Here is a 23,211-nt window from a genome sequence, read left to right as displayed (position 1 = left end):
TGGCTGTAGCAACCAAATAGCAAGGGAGGAAGAATTTAGTAATAGTATGTACGTTTAATCAGGAAAATTTATTTAAAGTATTCAAAGTAAAAGTACTAAATGTAAAAAATGTCCCCTGTGACTGTTTAACTATTATTATTACTATCTGACTTTCTGTTATTTAGTCTACCCTCACTGATATAAATGGGCCGTACAAAATAATAGATAAAAGATAGACAAAAATACATATGGATTTAATTGCATTCTGTTTCACTTACAATAATGCAGCTCTACTAAAAGCAAAGGAAAGTCAAATTCCCAATAAAGAAGAATCACAGGAAACACAGACAAAAACAGTCCATAAAGAGGTTTTATTTTCAAACTGTGCAGTAATTATGTTCACATTTGAAGGCATTTAGTTTGTCCTGTTCTGATTAAACTTCAAGTAACATACGAAAGTGCACAAGTATACAGTATATTGCTGTACACATGTGGATTACACGTGTAAACTACATAAATTAGATAAAATAGCAATTAGCAAGTTTAATATTTTTACCCTTAGAGGATGCATAGAAGTTTATCAGTGGTATGAATTAATGGGAGTAATCTATGTAAAAAAAAAGACATACCAAGGAGAAAGAAATCACAGCAAATTTTAAAAAAAAAAGAAAATCTACTCTAAAACTTTTTGTCCTGCATAATTATGGCCTCTGAAAGCAGAAGGCTATTTTTTACATAGGGAGCAGCATTGTTTTAGTAATGGAGTTAGTAGTCCTTTGTTTATTGCATTAATTCTGCCTCATTCTGCCAGTTTATTGCAAGTCTTACATCCCGTATTTGCTGATGATTTCCTTTGCAAGGGTGATGTAGGCTGACATGGCATCGTCCTTGGACATTCCTGAAAGAGAGTGTGATTACAAATTATTTGGATAAGAAACACAAAGCGTCAGTTTGTTGCAGATTCAGCCATGTTAGGCATAGTTAGGCATAGCTCATGGCCGACCACAGAACTCGATAGGTCCACCACTTTGGTCCAGACTGAAACATCTCAATAGCCATCACATCAAATGCCATAAAATCTGGTACAAATGTCCATGGTGCCCGCTTTTCCTTTACAGCCACCAGCAGGTCAAAGATTTCACGTATTCCGTGAAATGTCTATTGGACGGTTTGGAACAAAATATGGTATAGGCATTAATGGCCTCCAGAGGCTGTATCCTGCCAAGTTGCCAATTATGATCCTCTCCTCATTGACAATTGTGGTTTTGAACTAAATATCTCAACAACTGCTGGATGGATTGCCATTAAAATTTGCTATACATGTTCAAGTGATCATGTGACTTTTCACTTAGCTCCATCATCAGTTCAAAATTCCAGTTTGTCCATTTATTTGTTTATGACCAAATACCTGCATGCCAATGATATTCCCATCGTCCTCAGCTGTGCTTTGTGTTTATATCTAATGAGCAAATGTAGCATGTTAAATTAAGATGGTGAGGACAGCAAAAATATGATATGATGCAAATGCCTAAGTGCAGCCTCATAGTACGACTGGCATCACTGTAGACTCTTGTTTAAACTTGTACTGCGTAACAAGTCTTGTCTTACCTTTCCTGGAGTCCCAGGCGTCCCACTTGGCTTTTCCTTTTAAGTCCATCATTCCCTTTCGATCTATAATATTGTGAAAGCACACAGAGAGGAGGAAGTATTCAGAATTTAGGAAACATTGCATGAAAGTGATTCTGTTTTATACATCAAGTTCTACCGATGTTAATGTCTCCAACAAGCGCCTGCTTGTAAAGCCCATAGAGGTCCAGCAGCTCCTTGTCCGTGGGCCTCGTCTTCACCTTCTTCACATCCTCTGCCAACTTCTCAAAGTCCGCCTGCAGGTTAAAGATGGTCAGAAAAGACACAGTCAAGTCAGTCTTTCTATTTCTAATAATCCTACAAGACTGCAGCAGTTACAGTACGTTTCCACATGATAAGCAACAGATTTTCTGCTCTTTACCAAGTCTGACGGGTGACCCAGGGTTAAGGTATTTGGTCGCAGTGGGAGTGTATAGTAATCACAGAATATGAGAATGTGCATATTAATTGGTTACAGACAACACTGAATAAGAAATCTTAGCCTAGTATTCCAGTCATGGTGTGGAGCCCGGGAAACTCATTGTTGCACAAGCTGGAGATAAACAATGAGCTTTTATTCAACACTCTAGTGCTTTTGTCTCTACTTGAATAATCTACTTTTCAAAGTATCTGGGGCACTGCACAACAGATAATTATAGACCATAGGAGAGACGTTTTTAGGATAGATTAAAAAAAAAAAAAATCTTGTGAACTCTCAGCCTATGAATGTAGCTCCTGTTGCAAAGATTAATCTCTGAACCTAACCTATTAGTCAAAATGTAGAATACATAAGCCAGCCAAATACTTTTAATCTGGATTCAACTGGAGTCAGATCCTGTTTGGTTTTCCAAATCCTGCATGATAATATTTTCTTTGTTAAGCAATCTGTTTGCAAATAAGTTAACTTCTTCTGGCTCTCGCAGACTGTCAAAGATGGATGACACCATATACAGTAGAGGGCGTGAACACCGGACCGCTACAGCCGCTATTAATTTCAGAGCGATAATAAGAAGCCTTGTACTTTCTCTGAAATAATGAATTAAATGGAAACAAAAGCAGTAAATATTTTTACCTGAAGAGACATTTTCGCAGATGCAGCCTCGTAGTCGAGATGAATGTATTTCTCCTGCTTTGCGCAGCTGTAATTGCAGCACAGCTGATCAATGCGTTATTGTCGGCCAAGGACAGGCCTGTAGAGGAGGGAGCAGAGAGCTGCAGAGGATCTGATTGGCTGCCTTTCAACCTCACTCAGTCACTGCGACACACACACACACACACACACACACACACACACACACACACACACACACACACACACACACACACACACACACACACACAGTTATGATGTAGGGAAAAGTACATTTCACTATATTTATCTGACTTGATCTGATCTGTGCAGAATATGAGTTTATACACACAAGAACATGTTTATTTTATAAAACGTATTTGTTATCAACAGTAATAAGCAAAACCTCAAAAAGTACCAGTAATAGTACCATATTACAAGATTACTATACAGTAACGTTGAAAAACATGTTTGGATGTTTTATGCAGTGTACGTATACTTTATACATAAATGCACTACTGCCCATTCAACACTGGTCGGCGCTGCTGTTGTTTTTAAATAAAGTTATTTGGATTCAAACAACATGGCGGCTCGCAGTGGTTCATCCATGCTGTTCGACTGAAGATGTGAAACAGAAATTTAAAAAAGAAACGGGATTTTTTTTTCTGCTTTAAACATCAGGTAAAGTTATGCATGTCATTCTTGTTTTTCATGTCTGTGGTTGATCCATTATGTTAACAGGGGTTTAAACAGTGAATGGAAGCATCAATAGTCACAAACTGTTTGTGTTGTTATTGATTAGCAGTGATCAAAGTACTCCGATCAAATCAAAGTACCTACAAATTGTTCTTAAGTACAGTACTTGAGTAAATGTATTTAATTATTTGCTGAATCACAAATATACCACTAACAGCTGTAATCTTCTTATTATGATTTTTGAGGCCAGTATCGATATCTGTATTTGTGAGTAAAAAGAAATCTGGTATTGTTACACCAGTATTTGTTCTGTAGCATGAACTCATAACATACAAAACATTGTTCCTTAAATCTATTTATATTATAATCTAATTACAAAAGGAACTATATATTTTATACTTTTTGTCACTGTATTTACTTCCCCTTCCTATTTTTTAACAATCCTATTTTCTTATGTGTTGTACTGAGTTTTACTTATTTTATGACTGATTGAATTACTTGTATTGTTTGGTAAACATATTGTGAAGATCTGTTTTTGAATAAAGCTAAAAAAAATAATCATTAATTATTATTATTACTGCTATATGTTTTGAGTAGGACATTTTGCAATTGAAAAATCAACTTGTCATTACTCTCTGGAGGATATATAATGTAATGGAGACAAAATTATCCTAAAACTAACTTTTGGCATTTCTGTACCACAATTTCTTGTAACCATTTGATATTGGTTGGGCTCCATGTGTAATGTAACTTTTTTCTTTTCATCAGCAGATTTTGTTTTTATAATTTCAGAGCAGGCATGGCCACTCCAGGGAAGCCACTTAAAAAGGAAATCAAAAGGCATATTCCAGCCAAGACCTCCTTCACCTCACCCCTCACCCCAACATGGATGCCACTCCCCCAACAAGACATGTATTTCATCCTGAAAACCCTGAAGGACAAGCTCATCTCCATAGGGCTTGAGAAGAAAGAGATGAAAGTGCATCGCCCACGGAGGACAAAGAAAGACCAGAAAGCTGCGGCCGCCTCATCAGAACCTGTTCCCCAGGTGCAGGATACTCCCAAAAACGGCTGGACAGATGTGGCTGCCAGACGACAGCTGGCCATTGGCATCAACGAGGTCACGAAGGCTCTGGAGAGAAATGAGCTCAAACTGGTGCTGGTGTGTAGGTCTGTCAAACCGAGGCACATGACGCATCACCTGATAGCACTTAGTGCAACAAGAGGCGTGCCGGCCTGCCAGGTGCCTCGTCTGAGCGAGAGCGTGTCCGAACCGCTGGGGCTGAAAAGTGTCCTCGCACTGGGATTCAGACAGTGCGCCTCCAAGGACGAGGAGGTCTTCACTGACACTGTTGATGCCATTAAACCCAGAGTGCCCTCACTGCATGTTGCATGGCTCCCAGGTGCAGCAGCCACTGAGGACCCTGCTGACATGGAGGAGGAGGGGGAGGAAGAGGCTGGAGAGAAGAGAGGCCAGAAAAGGAAACTGGAGAGTGAATCTGAGGAGATCTCAGAGTCTCCCTCCTGCACTCTGCAGCCTCTCAAAGTGAAGAAAATAGTTGCTAACCCTGAAAAGAAAAGAAAAAAGAAGGTTAAGACGTAGCCTGTGAAATGAAAGAGAAACTCTGCCAAGATGTTTAAAGAACTGTTTCTGTGTTTTTATGTTTTAGCTCAGTGGGTCCCAACATTCTGGCTTGTGACCACATATGAGACTGATTCTTCCTTTTCAGATTAAAGAATTATACAGGCCTGAAGAGGTAAAAACATTTTTCTTTTCTTTTTTTGTACAATTAATCATCTTATGGCACTTCAGATCAATCTGGGGAGCTCTTCTGACCTCCATGTTGGGATTCTCTGACTCTTAACATGTAGGAGGATGATCTGCAGTTTGCATTTATTAACCACTTAGTTAAAGTTTGTAAGGACCATGGCACGATCCTTTAAATTGAGTTTATTTATATAAAAATTTAATTTACTTGAACAGAACCAGACATAACATGAGACATTTAAACTTTTGTTTCTGAATTAAACCTACTGACAACATAAGTGTGTGAGATGAAGGGATATTAGGGAAATATTTTTTATTACTTTTAGTAAATATGACAAAAGAAGAAACTCATAGAAACAGGCATTTCTGATCCTAGCTATGTTGTTTTTTGGTCAGAGTTTGTAATGAACACCACATAAAAAGAAGTGCATCACTCATGTTCCTTTTTAAAGTGAGTTTATTCAATCAAACATCCATGCTGGTATAGCTGACGTGTGTATTGAAACAGATTGTTATTTGCATGGGGTCATGTCTAAATGATGCTGGTACAAGTTCTTCAGCTTTTTCACAGCTTACAATGGATCTGAATAAAAATATTGTTCTTCAGTTAGAGAAAGCTGTATGTCATTTCAAAAGTACACCCCCTTCACCCCATCCCAAAATCTTAAAAAAAAAAAATCTTTTAAATAAGGCAGGTACTTCGGGTTGAGTTCTCACTAAAGGGTGTAGCTAGTAACATCAACGCTAAAATCAACACGGCAGCAAAACTGACATGCTCAATGTTCATTCAAACAGCTGCAGGCAACACATCGTGACAACATCCATGAGGCACACTGTTGACTCAGTAACCGATTTTCAGTGTTGAAGTAATTCTGGTAACTTCTCATTCAACCTTTCAATGGTAAAAAAAAAAAAAACTCTTTGAACCCTGAAGCACTGACTGTCCATTGGTTGCTCTCTTCTTGCTAATCTATAAAGAGATGAGAAGAAAATTACATCACATACAGAAAAATCAACGACAAAAATGGCAGCAGCCTTTACCTCTTAAGTTATGCAGAGCCACGTGAACAGGAACATCGAACATAAAGTAACAAACTCAGAGCAAAGAGACCGTTTAAAAATATTTTTAACCTTCTGAGTAAACCACCACGGAATAAGTGGCCTGACAGCAGTTTTTCCAGCACAGGAAACTGTCATATACTCCAAACCCTCAAAAATCTGTTTTGAAGCCTATTTAATTGGAAATTTTAGGGAAATAGTGGAAAGAAAAAGGATAAGAATTATGTCTTAAGACATTTTGCAAAGTACAATTATAAATATCAGAACAGTTTCACGCATTTAGCTGCACAACACACTAAAAAAAATAACCTACAGTATATTTTTCAGACACACAAAATACAGTACCATTACAAAAAACAAAATCGAGAGAAGTCAATAAAAACGGACCTGGAAAAACAGGAAAAGCTCACATTTCAAACTGATGCGGTTACTGATACAGGCTTTTGTTGATTCAGCCACTGAACTCCGACTGCATGCTGTTGTAAATTACTCCTTAAGACCCTTTGAGTGTTGTGCTCAATTCAATTGGTTTTATTTAACTGAGAGTCTGATTAAGAACACATTTAACATCCTACAGCAGGTGAGTGGACGGGTGGTTACCCATACATATGTTCATAAATGCTTACAACCACAGTGTTGTACTTCTGCAGTTTTACAGAGACAGCTTATTTTCTGCTTTGCAACAGGGTACATAAAGTAGTAAGTGATAATTTTTCTGCAAGTGATCTGAGTGGCAATGACTAAATAAAAGAAAAAAAAAACCCAAAACTAACCTTGGCTGTTTAAAACGTAACTTAACTGAGAACATGTACACTTCAAAAGGAAATAAGCCATCTCTACACTATAAAAATGTCTCTAGACAGAAATACTGACCAATTTCAAAATTTTTAGTACAAACAAAAGTCAAATTTACTTGGCTATGGTTTAATTTGTGTTTATTTTGTGTTTGTGATTTTCCGAGCCTTTGGTACTTAAACTCTCACCGACCTGCTTGTGCACTGAGCACATCTTCTTTACTTAATTTAACTACAGTTACTTTTTGCCCCTTATTCAGCAGCCTTGCTAAATGGACGGCACACCACTGACATGCAATGAATGTATCAGTTAATATAACCAAATAACACGCTGTTTGAGTGTTTGGCTATTAAAAACACCAGCTCTAGAAACAGGTTTATAATGTGAAAACAGCTCACATCCTTTGTTTAAAAATAAGAAATAAAGAAAGAATGTACACTATGTACCGCAACCCATCTGTTTTGAAACCTGGGCTAACTGACCTTTTAAGGACCCTTTTGTTTGTTTAAGAACCGAAAAATTGTGCTTCATTGATGCAATACATTCTTCATCAAAAACCATTTAAACCCACACTGTCTGAACAAACTCAGTGACATCTACACTACTTATGAGGAAAATACTTTGGATCGGCCCTCCCAAACCCCAAACTCACACTACAGGAATAAATATGATCTGGCTTTAAATGTACAGGTAACTATATATTTTTAACAAAAACATGTATATCAATGCACCGGTTGGATGAGTCCTTCCTTTTTGTGTTATGTGTTATTTGACAGTGTTTGTGTTTCTATGTGTGTGAAAATGTTGTTTGTGATTTAAAAGTTTGGATATTTTTCTCCAGAACCGTTTAGGGGGAAAAAAAAAATCTCTTTATATGTCAGCTATCAAAGAAACCCCTTCTCAGCATTTCTAATTCTACTGAGGCTCCAACAAAGCCAGCAGAGACACTTCAGAACACAATGATATGAGAACAGATGGGAATAATAATCGTTTGGACAGGATTAACAAAATTAGAAAAGTTGCTAATTATATCTAGCCATGTTTACTTGCTGATTATCATTTACATTACTTCCATGTCAGTGAAATTAAATGACACGCCCGGCCCTTGTAACAAAGTGTCTGATGAGGAAGAGCTAAACAAAATTCACAAATGTCAAGGCATCCTCTTGAATGTCAAATTGGTTTGTTTTAAATGTGAGTGTTCATGTCAGGAGCATTGTACTGTATGAGTATCTCAGGCATAGCATGACTTCACATTCAGGATGTTGATGATTTAAGAGTTTTCACCTCCAGGTGAACTGAGAATGTTCTTGATGACACAAGTGCCGGGTGAACCGCCTCCCGGTCACCAGGTTGGTTTTACGGTTGTAGTTCTCATTGTCTAGCTTGGGCTACCTGTATGTCCAGGTAAGGAATAGGCAGAGGTCGCTGAAAACCTCTCAATCAGTATTTTGTGTAGCAGCCATGAAGAGACCTGCTACTGAAGGACGAGGCCAACCTGAAACAGAGATTCACCTGTTAGCTAATTCAGTTAACTGAACTAGCTAAATGACAGAACTAATGTTATCTTGCTAATATTATGACTGAGGAGTAAAAGCTGTAATGATGTTGAAAAATGAGAGCTGACACTGTGATTCCAATATACCTCAAATTACAAAACATCATGACAAGGATAATAATGGACTAAACATCCAAATGCTGTGGGTTAGGTTAGCTTATTCAGATATTTCTCTCTTACTCATAACACAAAGATTTCTACATGTATACATATATACATAAAACACAGCCATTCCTACATTAACAAATGTTTGGTGGTTAAGTTTAATATGACATTTGGCCTCCTAACAATGTTACTTTTGAGGGTTAAATTACAGCTTTTAAAGTCACAGTCATAGTAATAGCAGCAGATTTACGTATTGCTACATGCTTTACTAGCCAAGGCATTTAACACACATCAAGTTTTAATGGTGCAACCTGATTTAGTAGAATTAAAGATATGCACGCTTCCTTATACATTACTATTAAATCAATACCCTTGATATAGTTATTTTTCTTCAGTTTATGAAGCATGATTTCTCACAACTGAGCCTTTGTGGACTGAAAAGCAAACTTAACCTCTTTTTATACAATATTATAAATGAACTTGATTATAGCATTTTAGCCCACTTAATTTTATTGTGCAACATGCATAGGCTGTGGCGTAACAAACAGTAGCTTCATATAAAACTGAAATGTTAACTACTGCAAACCTCCACTACTACATTATTTATGCTAAATAACCTCATCTGTCATCAACAATGCTGACCGATCGCTGATGTGGTGACAATCATTTTCTAAGACAAACCATGCTGCTGACCTTATCAGGGTCCATAGGGGGACACTTCCAGTTGTAGAGGTAATACTGCAGATTTCCATCTCCTATGCCAAACTTGAGCTTCTCCAGGAACATCTTATTCTCCATTAGATCCAAGGCATTGAACACATCAAAACCTTTCTGTTAAACGCACAGAATAAGACATCACAAACTGAATGTCATAGTGAATTACACATCAGCATGAAAATAACCTAAATCTTGGTCAGAGGTTTACTCTGAGGACTATTTACATTTCTTGGTAGTGGAACGTGTTTCACAACAAGACAGTAACATTACCAGTTTAGCCAGGATCAGTGCATCATTCATTAAGTCCAGTAGCGGGGTTTGTGTGTGAACGTTGTAAAAAGAATAAGCAGCCTTCAGGCTCCTATGGAGAGGGTGATGCATCACAGTCGAGGGCAGAGTGTAGAAACTAGTGAAGTCTGTCAGTACACCACCAGCACCCTGAGAAGAGAGAAAGACACATCAGCTGTTGAGTCAACTGACAAACACGGAGTTAATTTGAGGATAGAACCTGATATCACATACCTCTACTACATATGTGTCAATTATGTTGTCCTGTGGCAAAAACCAGTGAGCCACCTCCTCTTCTCCCATAGAAGGTGCAAGTTGGAAACGTTTCAGGTATTTCTGTAGCAGCTCAGTGACCTGGCGGACATCACGCCTCTCCATCAGCCGCAGACCTGGAGTCTTGGTGCTCTGTATGAGGTGTGGAGAGTGAGACAAAAAAATCGATTTAAGTTCCGGCCATTTATAAGTATTGTAAAGAGAAATCCCAGAGTGGCAGGTGTTATGTGTTTACATCTGGTAGTCTGTAGAGTTTCATGGTTCTTTGCAGGGTCATGTTTCTGCTCAGGTGGGAGAATTTAACTTCCACAAGCTTTCTGGGGTTCAAAGAACGATGCCAATATCTGAACAGGAGAAACAGTGGAGAAGAAAAACAAACAGAGAAAAAGCATTAGGGAGTATTGGTTTTAAATTACTTTCTGACACCATGTTCTGTGTGTTTCATGTCTGAATACTGCATGGGTATACCTGCATGTGGACACAGGTTTAGGCAGTACTACCCCTGCTGTGTATACTGCCTGAAATATTCCTTCTAAGTTCACCCTCCGTGTGATCTCTCTGATTAGCACAGGAGCTACACGTTTTGAACGCAGCTTCTTATGGACACACAGGAAGTTGATTTCTACCATCCTCTTCAGCCTAGACCAACAAAGAGAAACAAGATTGATTGTGCATTAGTGTAAAAGGGTTTCCATTAACTCTTTCAATGAACAGTTCTCCAAAATGTATACAATCAGCTGTGAGTGCTCACGTGTCATAGATGCGTATATCTGCAGGGATGGCACTGATGAAGCCAACAAGCTTTTTATTTGAGGAAACTCTCACTCCACAATGCCACTGTGGTAACCAGCCAGGTGGACGCAGAGCCCTGAGAGGGGAGGACATTCTTAGTCGGAGGGCAGACAGTTGAATATTGTATATATTTATATCTATCTATTTAGTGGGCAGTTGATTAGAACAACTGAACTCAGAACCATGAGCTTACCATTTGAGAAAGCTTGGTGAATAATCAAATCTGAACATGTTATCATCGTCCTCCACATAGTTTTCATTTAACAGAGTGTACAGCTCCTTCAGCTGAAAAAGACACAGCCAGTTATTCATTTCTACAAAATATATTTATTGTTTTAGGTGTATGAGACAAACACTGTACTCACTACATCTGCATTGCTGAGATCCAGAGTGTCCCACATAAAGCCTTGAGGTAAGGAATATGGCTCCTGTCTGATGTTTTCTTTGTCAGCTTCAATCGGCCCATGACTTGTCACAACTTCATCTGCAAAAATAGCACAGAAAGATGTGAAACTATTTTCCCAATCACCACATTTACAGCAGACCTGTAAATTTCCTGTTCTTGCATTTTGCTTAGGTAGCACTGATCCCAGGCCAACACCAGACTAAAGCATCTTTTTAAAATAGAAAACCCACAAATCTGCTGAGAGCATCAATCAGACATTTATGAAATCTACTTCTATTGGTCTCATATTGACCAGGCTAGTTCAGGGCATTCTCCTGCAAAGACATGATTCTTTGGCCAACAATTGTCATGGTAACGGCTCAACATAATGCCACTAAGCATGCCTGGTGAGTATGCCGGACCCCTACTGTAGTTCACAGCTGACAGGGTTCTGGGACACTGGGTTCAAGCAGCAAATACTATGAAAATCTAAAACCAGTAGAGGGCAGTGGTGCATAGAGACACTGTTAAAGATTATATATAACCATCTCTTGACAGCTGACATAATTGTGTTTGAGCTATGGATACAAAGTTTAATCAATTTCGGTATTCACCTGTTTGCCAAGCAATAACAATAACTTATGAGGTACCAAATGGATGATTCAAACATTAAGTAAACAATGTTGTTTCATTGCTCTTGCAGTACTTACTTAGCTTCGGCACAGGCTGAGTGTCCCAAAACTGGTACTTGTGCTTGGCTGCCTCATCAATGCTCTTTGCAGGACCTTGGCAGGACAGCAGCTCCATGGCTCTTTGGATGTCCTGCAACTTCTGAATGGGTAAGCCAGGGTTCTGCATACAGAAAAAAGGGGTAGATACGCATGAGGAAAATGACAGTAAGTGGCCCATAAGTTTGAAGATAATGAAAATGAGTGTGTGATATGATATGCATCATAAGACATGTATATCTATCATCTGGCTAAAAAAAAGAATGTCTTACATCATTCAAATGTGGTCAAATACAAACAACAGAGGGCATGTGTGAAATATATATCCCTAAAACAAAGCTTATCCTGGTTTTGATCTTGTTCTTAGGACATGACATTTACACTGACATGGGAAACCTGGTTATTTGTGTCCTTGTATACATGACTGTAATAATAACCAAGTTTGTGACAGTGGAGTCTTTGTTTTGTTTTTTTATTTGTAGTGTTATTAGAGGGCTATAGTGGTGCATGTTTCTATTTGCTATTTGTGCCGCTCGCTCTCCAGTCTTTAATTTATGAATCAAACCTGAATTGGTGTGTCTGGGTCTTTGAAGATGGGAGCACCAATTTACATTTTACAGTCAGACTTACAATTTCAGTGTGCAAATCGCCATACATTGTTTATAATCATGTTTTTTTGTTTTTGTTTTACTAACTATTAAAAGGTAATTCAAGCTGATGAATCACACATAGGACAGTCATGTGGACAGACCTGGATAAAGTGTAGCACTCAAGGTAGCATACAGTATTCATGTTTCTCAAAACTGGGATACGGCTTTATCCTGGTCTCTAAAAATCAGGATACGATGTGTACAAAACAACTGGGATAGTGATATCCATAGAAATGTGCTGTGTTTCATGGTTGCTTTGACTAGTGGCCACTACCATCTAAGAGTTGGCTTTGTAACTCTAGGGTTACTGTAGGCCACACACATGAGTCCAAGCCAAGGGTGAACCTTATTAACCCATTCACACTGATGGCAAACAAACAGGTTTTTCTTGGGTTGTGGACTATATGCTTCAGGACTATTATGCTTTTCCCCTCACCTACTCCTAGTATCCCATCTACCATCAATCTGGCAAATGATTCCACCAGGTCAGTGGGTGATGGTTTTGGATTTTAGCCCCTGTCCTTAAAGTGTGCGTGCATATTTCACTTAGGTCATCATCGCACCTTGATCTCCTGAGAGTCGGAGGCAGAGTCAGACTTGGCTCCCCCCGAGCTTGGCTTCTCTTTCTTCCTCTTCTGCTTCTTCTTCTTCCTCTTGGCCCCCAAATCTCCCCCTGGACTCCTACAGATATGAGGACAAACGCACAGGATATCGTTGAACGGGGGCTGACTTTGTTTTGACTCCAAACACACACACCCAAAGCAGCACAGAGCTAACGTTAGCTACCATAGCAACGAATGACAGCTGAGCTAGCTTAACGTTAGCCAACTAACGGTACGTGTTAACCGTTGGCTGTCATCATGTCATTCAGCCACGAAGCTAGCTGTATTTATACGTTAAGGTACACACGGTTAAAAAGCCCAAAATGACAATGCCAAACACGTTGCAAATCAACATTTTTCCTAGCTTGAAATGACGGCCTTGTGGCAAAAAGCCTGGCTGTGTTAGTGTCGGCTAACGTCGGCTAACTGCGCTAGCCATCCCCGACCGAGCACACACATAAACAGGCAGCGCACAAACAGGCTGCCTGAAATAACGTTACTGCGTTTCCCAGCCGGACCGGACAGGCCATCCTTACCCCTGCATATGCTCATTCTCCTCTTCGTTGTCTCCGTCTATCCCACAGGTGTCCTGGTCGTCCAGCTCCAGGCTCTGCTGACTAGCCGCGGATTCACTGTCCTCCGCCATCATAAAAATGTTTTTAAAAAAATAGTCAGCCGCCGTATGATAGAGATCACGGGCAACGGGCGAGAGATGGAAAAAACAAAGAAAATGCCTAAGGAAACCACACCACCTAGAGGCCAAAGGAGGGCGAACACTCCTACCTTATAGCATGAAATACAGACAAGTGGTACCTATGGTTATCTCTTTTTATGATAGAAGATCTCTCTCTGCTTAACTTTAATATATAAATATATATATGCGTGTTATATAAAATCTGGAGTTTGCTATAAAATTTGCACTACCTCCCAGCATGAATGGATTATGCATTAATGGGCACCAGGGCACAGGCATGTATAAGTTTGCAGTTGTTTTGTGTTTCTTTATGGTCGATTTGTCTGTAGACTTATGCCTCTCTTTGTTGTTGTTTTGTGTCTCATGGTTGTTTTGCATCTCTGTGTAGTCTTTTTGCCTGTAGGCCCCTTCAGTAATCCATTTATGCCTACAGCTTCCATGCAGTGTATGGACACTGTTGCCCATATCATTTAAAAAGCATGGCCATTACATTAAGGTATTTGGACTGAAGACAGAAATGTTTAGATGTTACATATTGCAAGCATTCAGTCTGGAAAGGTTCCTATAGAGAAGACACAATCATAATAAAAAGGTGTCTGTGGTTGAATGTGAACTTATCAACGACCTGTCGTGAAAAACTGGGGAAGTAAATTCTCAGGCTGCAAATTACTTTTTACACATTTGTTCAAGTATACACACAGAGACAGACACACACAAATCCTTCCAGTTTGGCTGTTTATTCAGAATAATAGGCTTCAAATATAATGCAAGCAACCAATTTACACAATCAGGGTGCTGTACTGTAACTCCACCCTCCAAGTAGAGGTTGCTGTGGGATACTAAGAGAGAAGCGGTCATTCACAACACCAACTCACACAACATTTTGACCAGGTAGAGGAAAGGAAAGAACTATACACACTCCATAATGTGATTGCTATGACTAAATGATCCTTGAGTGGATGTATGTTGATTATTTCTCAGCACTCTCACGTGGACACAGTCTGACAACACAAACTCACAGCCAGCAGCGTCGCATATGGACACTACCACCACCCAGGTGCACATAAGCCATTTGAGATAAACATTCACCCTCAAAAAATACAAAAATAAAGAAAATGCACTGAAATGACCTGCAGTTTAGCTTCACATACAATCGCACTTAGCTTTATGTATCCTGTGCTACACTGAAAACTTCTGCAATTCCTTAACTGCTTACTCTAAGAGGTTGGTGCCTTGTCGATTGCTGTAGAGGATTTTACGATTGCAGCAGCTGGTAGACATTTTCTGACATGTCTGCAGTGTAGCTTGTAGTGCTGAGGAAAGTTTACTGCATGCTTTCTTTCACATGTGGGAGAGAAAGGGAGGGCTGAGGTAGAAGAGGAAAGCTGAAGGCAAAAGAAGGTGAGAAATAAATAAGGTAATCTGTTCCACAAATTTGTTGTAGAGTCAGATTGTTCAAAGGCACTTGGAACATCTGGAAATGGTAAAGATTAAGGTTAAACAGCAAGCACAAACAGTTTGGTTTCAGGTAAAAGGTGTGTACTAGAATGCGTGTTTGTTATTGTAGCTCTAACAATAAGGCGGGTGAAGAATAAAAGCCCTTAACATATTTGAAGATAAAACAAAAACAAAAGAGCCTATTTTCAGATAAAATACTTCATGTTGGCAATTAAAATTATAGTGATTAAAATTACAAAAAAAGGCATCTCAAGCAGACATATAAAAGTGATGCATAGCCTTCAGAGCAAAAATATGCCGGTCAGTGGTTCAACAATTACAAAACCCTTCATATTATTACACCTCACAATTTTGGGTAGAACTACAGTTTCGTAGTGGTACTATATCCTTACCCACCAGCATAGTGGTGTGTCACATTATCTGATTACGCTGTAGAGCGGATAGTGGTTTCATTTCTTCAGTCGACAAACTTCACCCCCCTGTGGAGTTCATGTAAACACCCATACAGCTTTCAGCTTTCTGATGAGCTAGATTAAGTTCTAGCAAGATACTCCAAACCATTCAAAGTACAGGATTTACATGTTTATATCGGTGATTGTTGTGCAAGTGCATCCAACAACACCTGTCGTACTGCTCTCTCTAAACCCAGGAACACATCAAAAGACTTTTAATTTCCAAACCAATTGTGAAAAGCTGCTCCACAGTCTTCAAAAATCAGTCAGAATGGCTAAATTTGTGTTAAAATCTTGCTTTCAGTGAGTGTAGTGTGTTCCCGGCTTTTGCCAGTTGATTGAGGCCAATATGGCTCAAGAAAAAAAGGTTCCTGTAGTCTTTCATTTGTGAGAACCACCCATCATCTGTTTCTACTACAGTTCATTTACACTCACAAGGCTATTTATACAAAAGGCATATATTTGTTGTGCATAAAATATTCTCATTTCTTGCCACCAAAGTCTATTTGTCTCCCTCATGATGTGTACACCATGCCTGATGAGTGGTCTGTTTGTGTAGTGTGTCGTGAGGATGACAAAGTGGACAGTGGTCATTTGATGAAGGGGAGCTGGAAGTTCATGAAGGTTTTGAGCCATCCCCTCACGTTCAGGACTAGAAGGGATCCCCAGTGCTGAAATATTTTCTCAGTGCTATATTAAGAACAAAGGGCTTCGATTTAAATGGTCACATCCTTCACGTTATGATCTGGGCAGAGGGGGAGTCGTGGTTAAAGGGTAGGTTCACATTTTCTCTAAGTCTATCTCAAAACAAATCTGACATACCCATATGTACAATTAAACAGTTTCTCCTGTCCATAGTGGTCTTGAAGAGATTCCCTCCTAAAGCGATTACTGCTTCTTTTTTGCCATCTACCCACGGATTTACAGACAATTATCACTGGATTAGTTTGAGACTGAAGAGAATTTTAAAACTTGATGATTCTGTGGCAAGTTCTGGACCTACAAGAAGGATGTTTTTCGTGATGGACATCAGCGACAATGTTAATGGGAAGTGTTAAGTATTTGTATCATGCTTGTGAGAAGGAGGAAATATTTTACTTATTTATCTAATGCAGTATCTTTGCCTCACGTCTCTCCCTCTGCGCTTCCCTTTCAAATGTTCCCTGCCTTCCTCACAGTTTGAAATTGAATATATTTAGAGTATGGTCCTGGTTTTTACTTTTAGTCATTAGATAGGATTTTAGTTATTTGTTTTTATTACTCTACTTTTTGTTTTTGATTCACATGCGACTTGAAACAGTAGTTTCATATTGCGAATAATAAAATGCTAAAATAAAAAAAAAATAAAATACATTTTTGCAGAGATTTCTTCAGGGCCAGTATGGACAGGAGGAACAATTACAGCAACTAGAAGCACTTTCAATGCACATATGGGAAATTGGTATTATATTAAGAACTTAAAAAATGTGAACCTATCCTTTAAGGGTCCGTCTGTGGATCATTTCAGGTTGAAGGCCAGCAGGGGTCGCTCCTCTCTCCTCTGCCAGGGACTCTTCTTCTCCTCCTCTGCGTCCTCCTGTGCTGCATCGTCATCTGGAGAGACTGACAGTAGCGCATGATCAGTCCTGAAAGTCACTCCTTCTGGTGTCGGCAGGGGAGGAGGAGAGGCAGGGGATGAAGAAGAAAGTGACGGGGGTTCCTCTTGTATTCGTACCCCCTCTACTCTTTTCCCCTCAAGATCCCCCTGCCCCTGATCCTCTGCTTTGTCTGACAGGATGGGTCCTGTTTTGCTGTCCTGAGGGCTGCGCTTGGCCTCCTCCTCCTCACTGCCTCCCCGATCCAGATCATCCACATACACCAGCTGAGTGTAGGCCATGGCTGATGTTGTGCCCTTTGACCTGTCTTTCTCAATTTCTCTTTCTTCCCGCTCTGCGTCTCTCCCCCTGCGCCCGACTCTCGGCTCATTCAGGTCCACGCCAGAGTCCAGACTGGCATCGTTGCCATTGCCATGCCTCCCGCCGCTGCCATTACCTTGCTGACCTCCTGCACCTGGTGTGTTACTTTGGCACCCTGCCCGCTGGAGGTCGATGTAGGAGTGGCGAATGTGAGCGTTAGAGCGTCCATCCAGCGAGACAAACCAGGCTCGTGGGTGAGGAAGAGGCTTCCCTCCTCTGAGCTCCATTAAAGTCTTTTCAGCCAACAAGGTGTCCTCACTGTTTATTTCCACTAAACCTGTTTCCCCAAGAGCTGCAGGAATAGACAGAGACTCTGACAGGCCGAGCCCCTCTGCATCACTCTGCTTGGTGGGACCTGGGGAGCAGTCTGTAGGGGTTTGCCCCAGGGGCTGCTGGGAATGGGAGGCATTGAGCTCAGCCTGGATGGTCTCCAGGTCACTCTGTTGGTCAGTCTGCAGCAGGAGGGCCTGACCAGAAAGAGGGTGCTCCCCGGGCAGGCGCATGTAGTGTGCTGGGATCACCAGTGTGGGGCGCACCCTTGGGTAGCCTTCTCCCCCACTCAGCAGGTCCACAGATCCACAGCAGAGCAGCTGGCCCGGCCGGGAGAGTGACGGGGGACTAGGGCGCTCCAGGTGGTCCACAGAGCGGGACAGAAGGTAGTCGGGAACCCTGCATTCGCTTCCCTCCCCTCTACTGGGGGAGTGAGGAGGAGAGGAAGGGGAAATGCAATCAACAATCCCAACACTGCTCAGCTGGTTAGCTGACATCTGACCATGATTGGCTGATGACAGTGCATCTGAAATGTGGTTGCTGGATGAGCAGACTGAGGTGTATGATTGACGGTAGCCCCGGTCTGTTCCGGATGAAAGAGTAGCCTTTAATTGGAACGTCTCCACAGACTGCCGATAGTCTCTGCTGCGAGGCGTCAGATTGCCAAGAGATGAGCCGTGGTGGCTGTTGTTGCCGAGAGAGGAGCGGCTGTGTTTGCTGTGATGGATTAGGCTGTGTTGACGCTGATTGTCTTGGTGCTCATATGACGAAGGCTTCAGCATCGGTGTGGTCATGTCAGGCTCAGTTGCTGTGGAAACAAGTTCCAGCTGCACCTTAAGAAAACAAAAAAAAATTAAGAAACTTTTCAAATATTTTCACATAAAGCAAGATGCAAGAGACTCAAACCAAGGAAAGAGTTGTAATTTAATCACAGGAAAAAAACAGAGAGAGACAAGTAGACAGACAGTAGTTTGAGAAATTCATCTGTGTTTTTTCTGCCAACCACATGCTAGTGAAACACCAGTGTCTGCTTCAGATGGACACATGCTTGCCAAAATAGGGATCTTGAACCAAGCTGCCCAGGTCTTAATTCTAAAGTCAAATACTTCCTCTATTTGATATTTTCATTACAGGCTAGCGACTGAACTGTTCTCTGAATGTCAGACAGACCTCGTTGTTGATGAGGTTCAGGTGGGACATGGAGGTGGCTTGGTCCCTCTTACTGCTGTCCAGACCGGAGGACAATGTGAGCTTACGGTGAGACCCTCGAGGCTTCAGACAACGACGCCTGCACAGACAAACAGCAGAGGTTATGAATCAATCAGAACAACCAGTTTGACTTTGAGCTTCATCGATAAACAAACATTTTAAAAACTAACAAAAAACCTGTTTAAAATTTTGTTTGGATCAACCACTAAGACTGGGTGACAAACTTCCTTGAGCACTTATATTTGCAGTATAGAACTGGTACCTGACTAGTAAAGTACTAGTCTGCTTTCTTTACATATAGGTAACCCAAAATCTGCGTTACACCATTTGTGCTGCAACTGAGACATAGCATGACCTGCTACAGACAACTTTTATTTCCAGGGGAACATTGATCTATTTGGTATCGATATCAAAACTGAAGAACTGATAATGCATGAAAAGAATGAGCCTATGGCAGAGGAAGATAATGAACCCTTTAAACCTGTTCATCATGTTAATGTTACTAGGCAGACAACAGTATCAGAGATGGGGCTAGATGATCTTCTGTAGGTTACGAGGCTAAATGCTGACAATAGGACAGGATATTTTCAGATATGATACTGGACCATGGAATGATGCGAAAGGCGGTCGCTTAGCAAGACGAAATCAATCAAAAATCAAAATAATCAAAACAAACTCATGTGTCTATCTTTGTTTTAGCTAATGTTGTATAAGAGCAATACTCTGCTCTAGTTATTCATAGAACAGATACTGCTGCTAATGTGATGACTTTTCCTGTGCAGTTGCACGGTACTTCATTGGACACTATCAAGAAGAAACATACAGTATGAAGCCTAAAATAAAGCCTAGTACATTTACAATTTCCACATAACTAGTCATAAGAACTGACTCATATTATGGTATAGTCCTGACACTGTCAAAATAGTCCATTTCCTCAATGTGGAGGTAAGTGTGGCAAGCTCTGCCTAAAAATAAGTTGCATCTTAAGACAGTCAAATCGTTTCACAAACCTGCAGTAGTACAACAGGAGGCAGAGCAGGCAGAGCAGGATGAGAGCCATGCCTCCCAGTATGGCCAACAGAAACACAGTGTGGTATGTGCTGATATCCTTCGCAACCACTGGACCTGTTGGAAGGACAAGAGGTGAGGAAAACTATCTACAGCTTTCTCCAAGAATATGTACATACAGTTTGTGTCGTTGTGAGCGCATATCTGACGTGCCATTTACAGTAAACGAAGTATAAACAATCACTATCAAAGTAGTATCTCACCTGAGTGTAGTGGGGACATGGCGGCCACCCAGTATCCCAGCTGAGGAGCAATGTAGGTCAGACTGAGCTGGTTGCCCTCCATCTGCACATGACCCCAACTGCTCTTTATCCAGGCGCCTGTACACACACGCACAATCACAGAGCCTCAAATCGAATTTCTCAACAATTTTTGTCTATTACAACCACCTTCACAGTGGGCATTAGTGACAATTGTCATGACCTGCAGCAACATCCCACCTGACTCTTATTAACTCAGTCATGATAAAGCAGCACTCCACTTAGCTGCATTTAGATATGTGCCAAGTGTAAATCATTTATTTTAAGGCCAAACAATTTGATTATGTGCCAGAAGTAAACTCCACTAACAGGGTCTCTGCACGGTTAGTTGAATTTAAGACTTTTAAAAAGACCTTTTTAATACCACACAGAATGCAGTTTAATACCAGTTTTACTATTGTGCCAAACACATTATGAAAATATGATGGAAAAATAGTAGGGATGATATGGCCAAGAATTATTATTATATCACATTTTTCAGCAGTTCACTTGACAAGAAGACAACCTTTGGAAGTTACTCGATAACTACTTTATTGGAGATCTCCATGTTTCATGTATAACGTCATCAACATCACATCTTGATTCTTCACAATAAGAGCTCCCACTTCCTCCAAATTATTCCGGGCACCCATTATAATATATGCACTCTTATACAGGCAGTTATTTCACTGGCCAACTAAATATAATGCAACCAGTATGCACATTAATATCTGGAACTTAACAACCAGCAGTATATAACATTAATACCTCAATATAATTAATCAAATTAATTCAACATAGATCCAAATAAGCAACATAAATGAATCGATAATTTCATCCATATCAAGTTAATTAAGATTTTGCTAAAATTGACACTTGTCCATTATAAGCCAATGAGCTTCCAATCAACAGTGATTGTTACATATCTGATAGCGCTGATTAAAACTCAAAAAAAAGCAAAAACCCCAATCCCAGTTTCAGTTTATAATGTCTCCCAACAGCCCACAATTGGATACAAAAACATTATATAACTATCGTTATAGCCTTCAGCAGGCAAGAGAAAATATTTAGGACTTCTAATACCTTCTGTGGGCTTTTTTTTTCTGAGGAACTGAACTCAATGCTTTTTATGCCTTTTCAAGACCTCCAGATAACCTGATTCAAGCACTAGGCAGGGGAGGAGAGTGTTTTTGCAGTACCTCCCCACTGGGAGGCAGCATGCTCAGTCAAATATGAGTGGGAGTCTATGAATAGGCGCACAATAGCAGCTTCAACCATGCCAGTACCCAAAACCACAACAAAGCAAAAGGCACTGATTGATTGGCTCACATTAAATCTGCTCCAAGAGGAAACATTCAGTTGGGCCTTTACACTTCCCCTCCTCTCAGGGTCTCAGGGCTACCATGGTGAGAGCTACTTTGTTACTATGTTTATTTGCAGTTATCAACATTGAGCTGTCAGGAATCTGCATCGATCTTCAAGAGGAAACGAAACAAGAAGGAGAGGACACTCAAAGAAGAAAGACAAATGTAAAAGAGATGGTTAGGAGAAAAAACAAGGAAACAAGAGCAGACATATGGGAGGAATGGAGGGAGAGATAAGGGAAAAGGCACGAGAAACAAGAGGCAGAGAGAAATGAGAGAAGCTGTGTGACTCAGCACCTCTCTCTCTCTCTCTCTCTCTCTCTCACACACACGCACGCACGCACGCACGCACGCACGCACGCACGCACGCACGCACGCACGCACGCACGCACGCACGCACACACGCACACACCACTTGCACAACTTGCACACTTGTAGCCTAACACCAGCCTGTAGCAGCCAGTATTTCCACAACAGAAGCCATCCCGGACCCTCTCCGGCTACATCTCGTGTTTCCTTAGCAACAACCCACCAAATAAGTAAGACAACAGAAAGGCCCCTCCTGATTGAGTTTCTTCACTGAGTGGTTTAGTGTGTGAAATGCATGTGTGCGCGCGTGTGAGTTAAACTGAGGATAAAAACACTCTCAGACAAAAGAACTTTGAAATCTGTCTGGTGCCTTTTGGAAGAATACTTTAGGCTAAATAAAGCTCCTCACGATGAAGCCAGTTTTGTTTACAGTGTGCGCACATGGACAGAGCGCGCAGCACACACACACACACACACACACACACACACACACACACACACACACACAACAAAAACCTGTTTCTCTTGTATAACTGACAACCTCTCATGTATTGTTAGACATCAAGGGAGCATGAGATAAAATGATGTCACATACAGGACAGATCAAGTTCATCTGTTTGTGTGTGTATGTGTGTTATTCATAAACAGAAAACACCCTCATCCTGGAGGAAGTGTGATGATGCAAATAAGGAAAGACCCAACTAATATCTGTGAATTACGAAAGCTGAACAAAAACAGACCTGCTGTCAGCTGTGTTGACTTTGCCATGAATGGGCGAGAAGCAGAAGTTAATTGCAAACTGCATTGACATTATAAATGTTTGCATTGTGTCTGAGCAGTTGCCAGTCTCTCAGCCGTGTACTGTATGGAAGCGTGGGAACAGAGCCATTAAATATCTTGATTAAACAGGTCAATCACAGAAGAGAGGAGTCCCCTGTGGGAACAACTCGGAGAGAACCAGGGTGAATCCAGGCAGGGCTGGGCACAGGCCTCTGTGTGTGTGTGTGTGTGTGTGTGTGTGTGTGTGTGTGTGTGTGTGTGTGTGTGTGTGTGTGTGTGTGTGTGTGTGTGTGTGTGTTGTGTGTGTGTGTGTGTCGGCGTGT

The 23,211-nt window shown here is 40.7% G+C and overlaps 4 protein-coding genes across 8 annotated transcripts in view; 1 reads left to right on the top strand and 3 right to left on the bottom strand.

Annotated features, from left to right (window-relative positions):
• Positions 1-331: 331 nt before the first annotated feature.
• On the bottom strand, positions 332-2,803 carry acbd7 (acyl-CoA binding domain containing 7). The gene is made up of 4 exons (XM_022766173.1): positions 2,678-2,803; positions 1,745-1,862; positions 1,588-1,650; positions 332-877 (listed from the first exon to the last, which is right to left on the bottom strand). Exons 1-4 carry the CDS (start codon positions 2,687-2,689, stop codon positions 804-806), a joined length of 267 nt encoding a protein of 88 aa, XP_022621894.1. The 5' UTR covers positions 2,690-2,803; the 3' UTR covers positions 332-803.
• A 464-nt stretch (positions 2,804-3,267) lies between these two features.
• On the top strand, positions 3,268-6,976 carry rpp38 (ribonuclease P/MRP subunit p38). 3 transcript variants are annotated; one of them, XM_022766190.1, is made up of 2 exons: positions 3,268-3,355; positions 4,163-6,976. In XM_022766190.1, exon 2 carries the CDS (start codon positions 4,170-4,172, stop codon positions 4,971-4,973), a length of 804 nt encoding a protein of 267 aa, XP_022621911.1. In that variant the 5' UTR covers positions 3,268-3,355; positions 4,163-4,169; the 3' UTR covers positions 4,974-6,976. The 3 variants fall into 3 exon arrangements, with proteins under 3 accessions (XP_022621911.1, XP_022621909.1, XP_022621910.1); XM_022766188.1 differs by having other exon boundaries at positions 4,142-6,976; XM_022766189.1 differs by having other exon boundaries at positions 4,139-6,976.
• An 87-nt stretch (positions 6,977-7,063) lies between these two features.
• On the bottom strand, positions 7,064-13,828 carry nmt2 (N-myristoyltransferase 2). Its single transcript, XM_022766187.1, has 12 exons — positions 13,627-13,828; positions 13,052-13,169; positions 11,821-11,962; positions 11,091-11,209; positions 10,919-11,010; positions 10,685-10,801; positions 10,402-10,572; positions 10,169-10,277; positions 9,895-10,065; positions 9,643-9,810; positions 9,349-9,486; positions 7,064-8,490 (listed from the first exon to the last, which is right to left on the bottom strand). The coding sequence occupies exons 1-12, from the start codon at positions 13,737-13,739 to the stop codon at positions 8,470-8,472; spliced, it is 1,479 nt and encodes a 492-aa protein (XP_022621908.1). The 5' UTR covers positions 13,740-13,828; the 3' UTR covers positions 7,064-8,469.
• A 677-nt stretch (positions 13,829-14,505) lies between these two features.
• Positions 14,506-23,211, bottom strand: part of fam171a1 (family with sequence similarity 171 member A1) — a 31,393-nt gene continuing 22,687 nt past the window's right edge. For all 3 annotated transcript variants that reach the window (XM_022766182.1, XM_022766184.1, XM_022766183.1), the window contains 4 exons: positions 20,400-20,516; positions 20,139-20,253; positions 19,090-19,207; positions 14,506-18,752 (listed from right to left, as the gene is read on the bottom strand). In XM_022766182.1, the coding sequence (XP_022621903.1) occupies positions 17,193-18,752; positions 19,090-19,207; positions 20,139-20,253; positions 20,400-20,516 (1,910 nt within the window). In that variant the 3' untranslated portion in view covers positions 14,506-17,192. The remainder of the gene's footprint in view (positions 18,753-19,089; positions 19,208-20,138; positions 20,254-20,399; positions 20,517-23,211) is intronic.

The sequence above is a fragment of the Seriola dumerili genome, unplaced genomic scaffold (assembly GCF_002260705.1).
Source record: "Seriola dumerili isolate Sdu_G_001 unplaced genomic scaffold, Sdu_1.0 BDQW01000814.1, whole genome shotgun sequence".
Classification (NCBI taxonomy): domain Eukaryota; kingdom Metazoa; phylum Chordata; class Actinopteri; order Carangiformes; family Carangidae; genus Seriola; species Seriola dumerili.
Note: the sequence above shows the minus strand (reverse complement) of the source record. Positions and strands in the feature narration are given on the sequence as shown.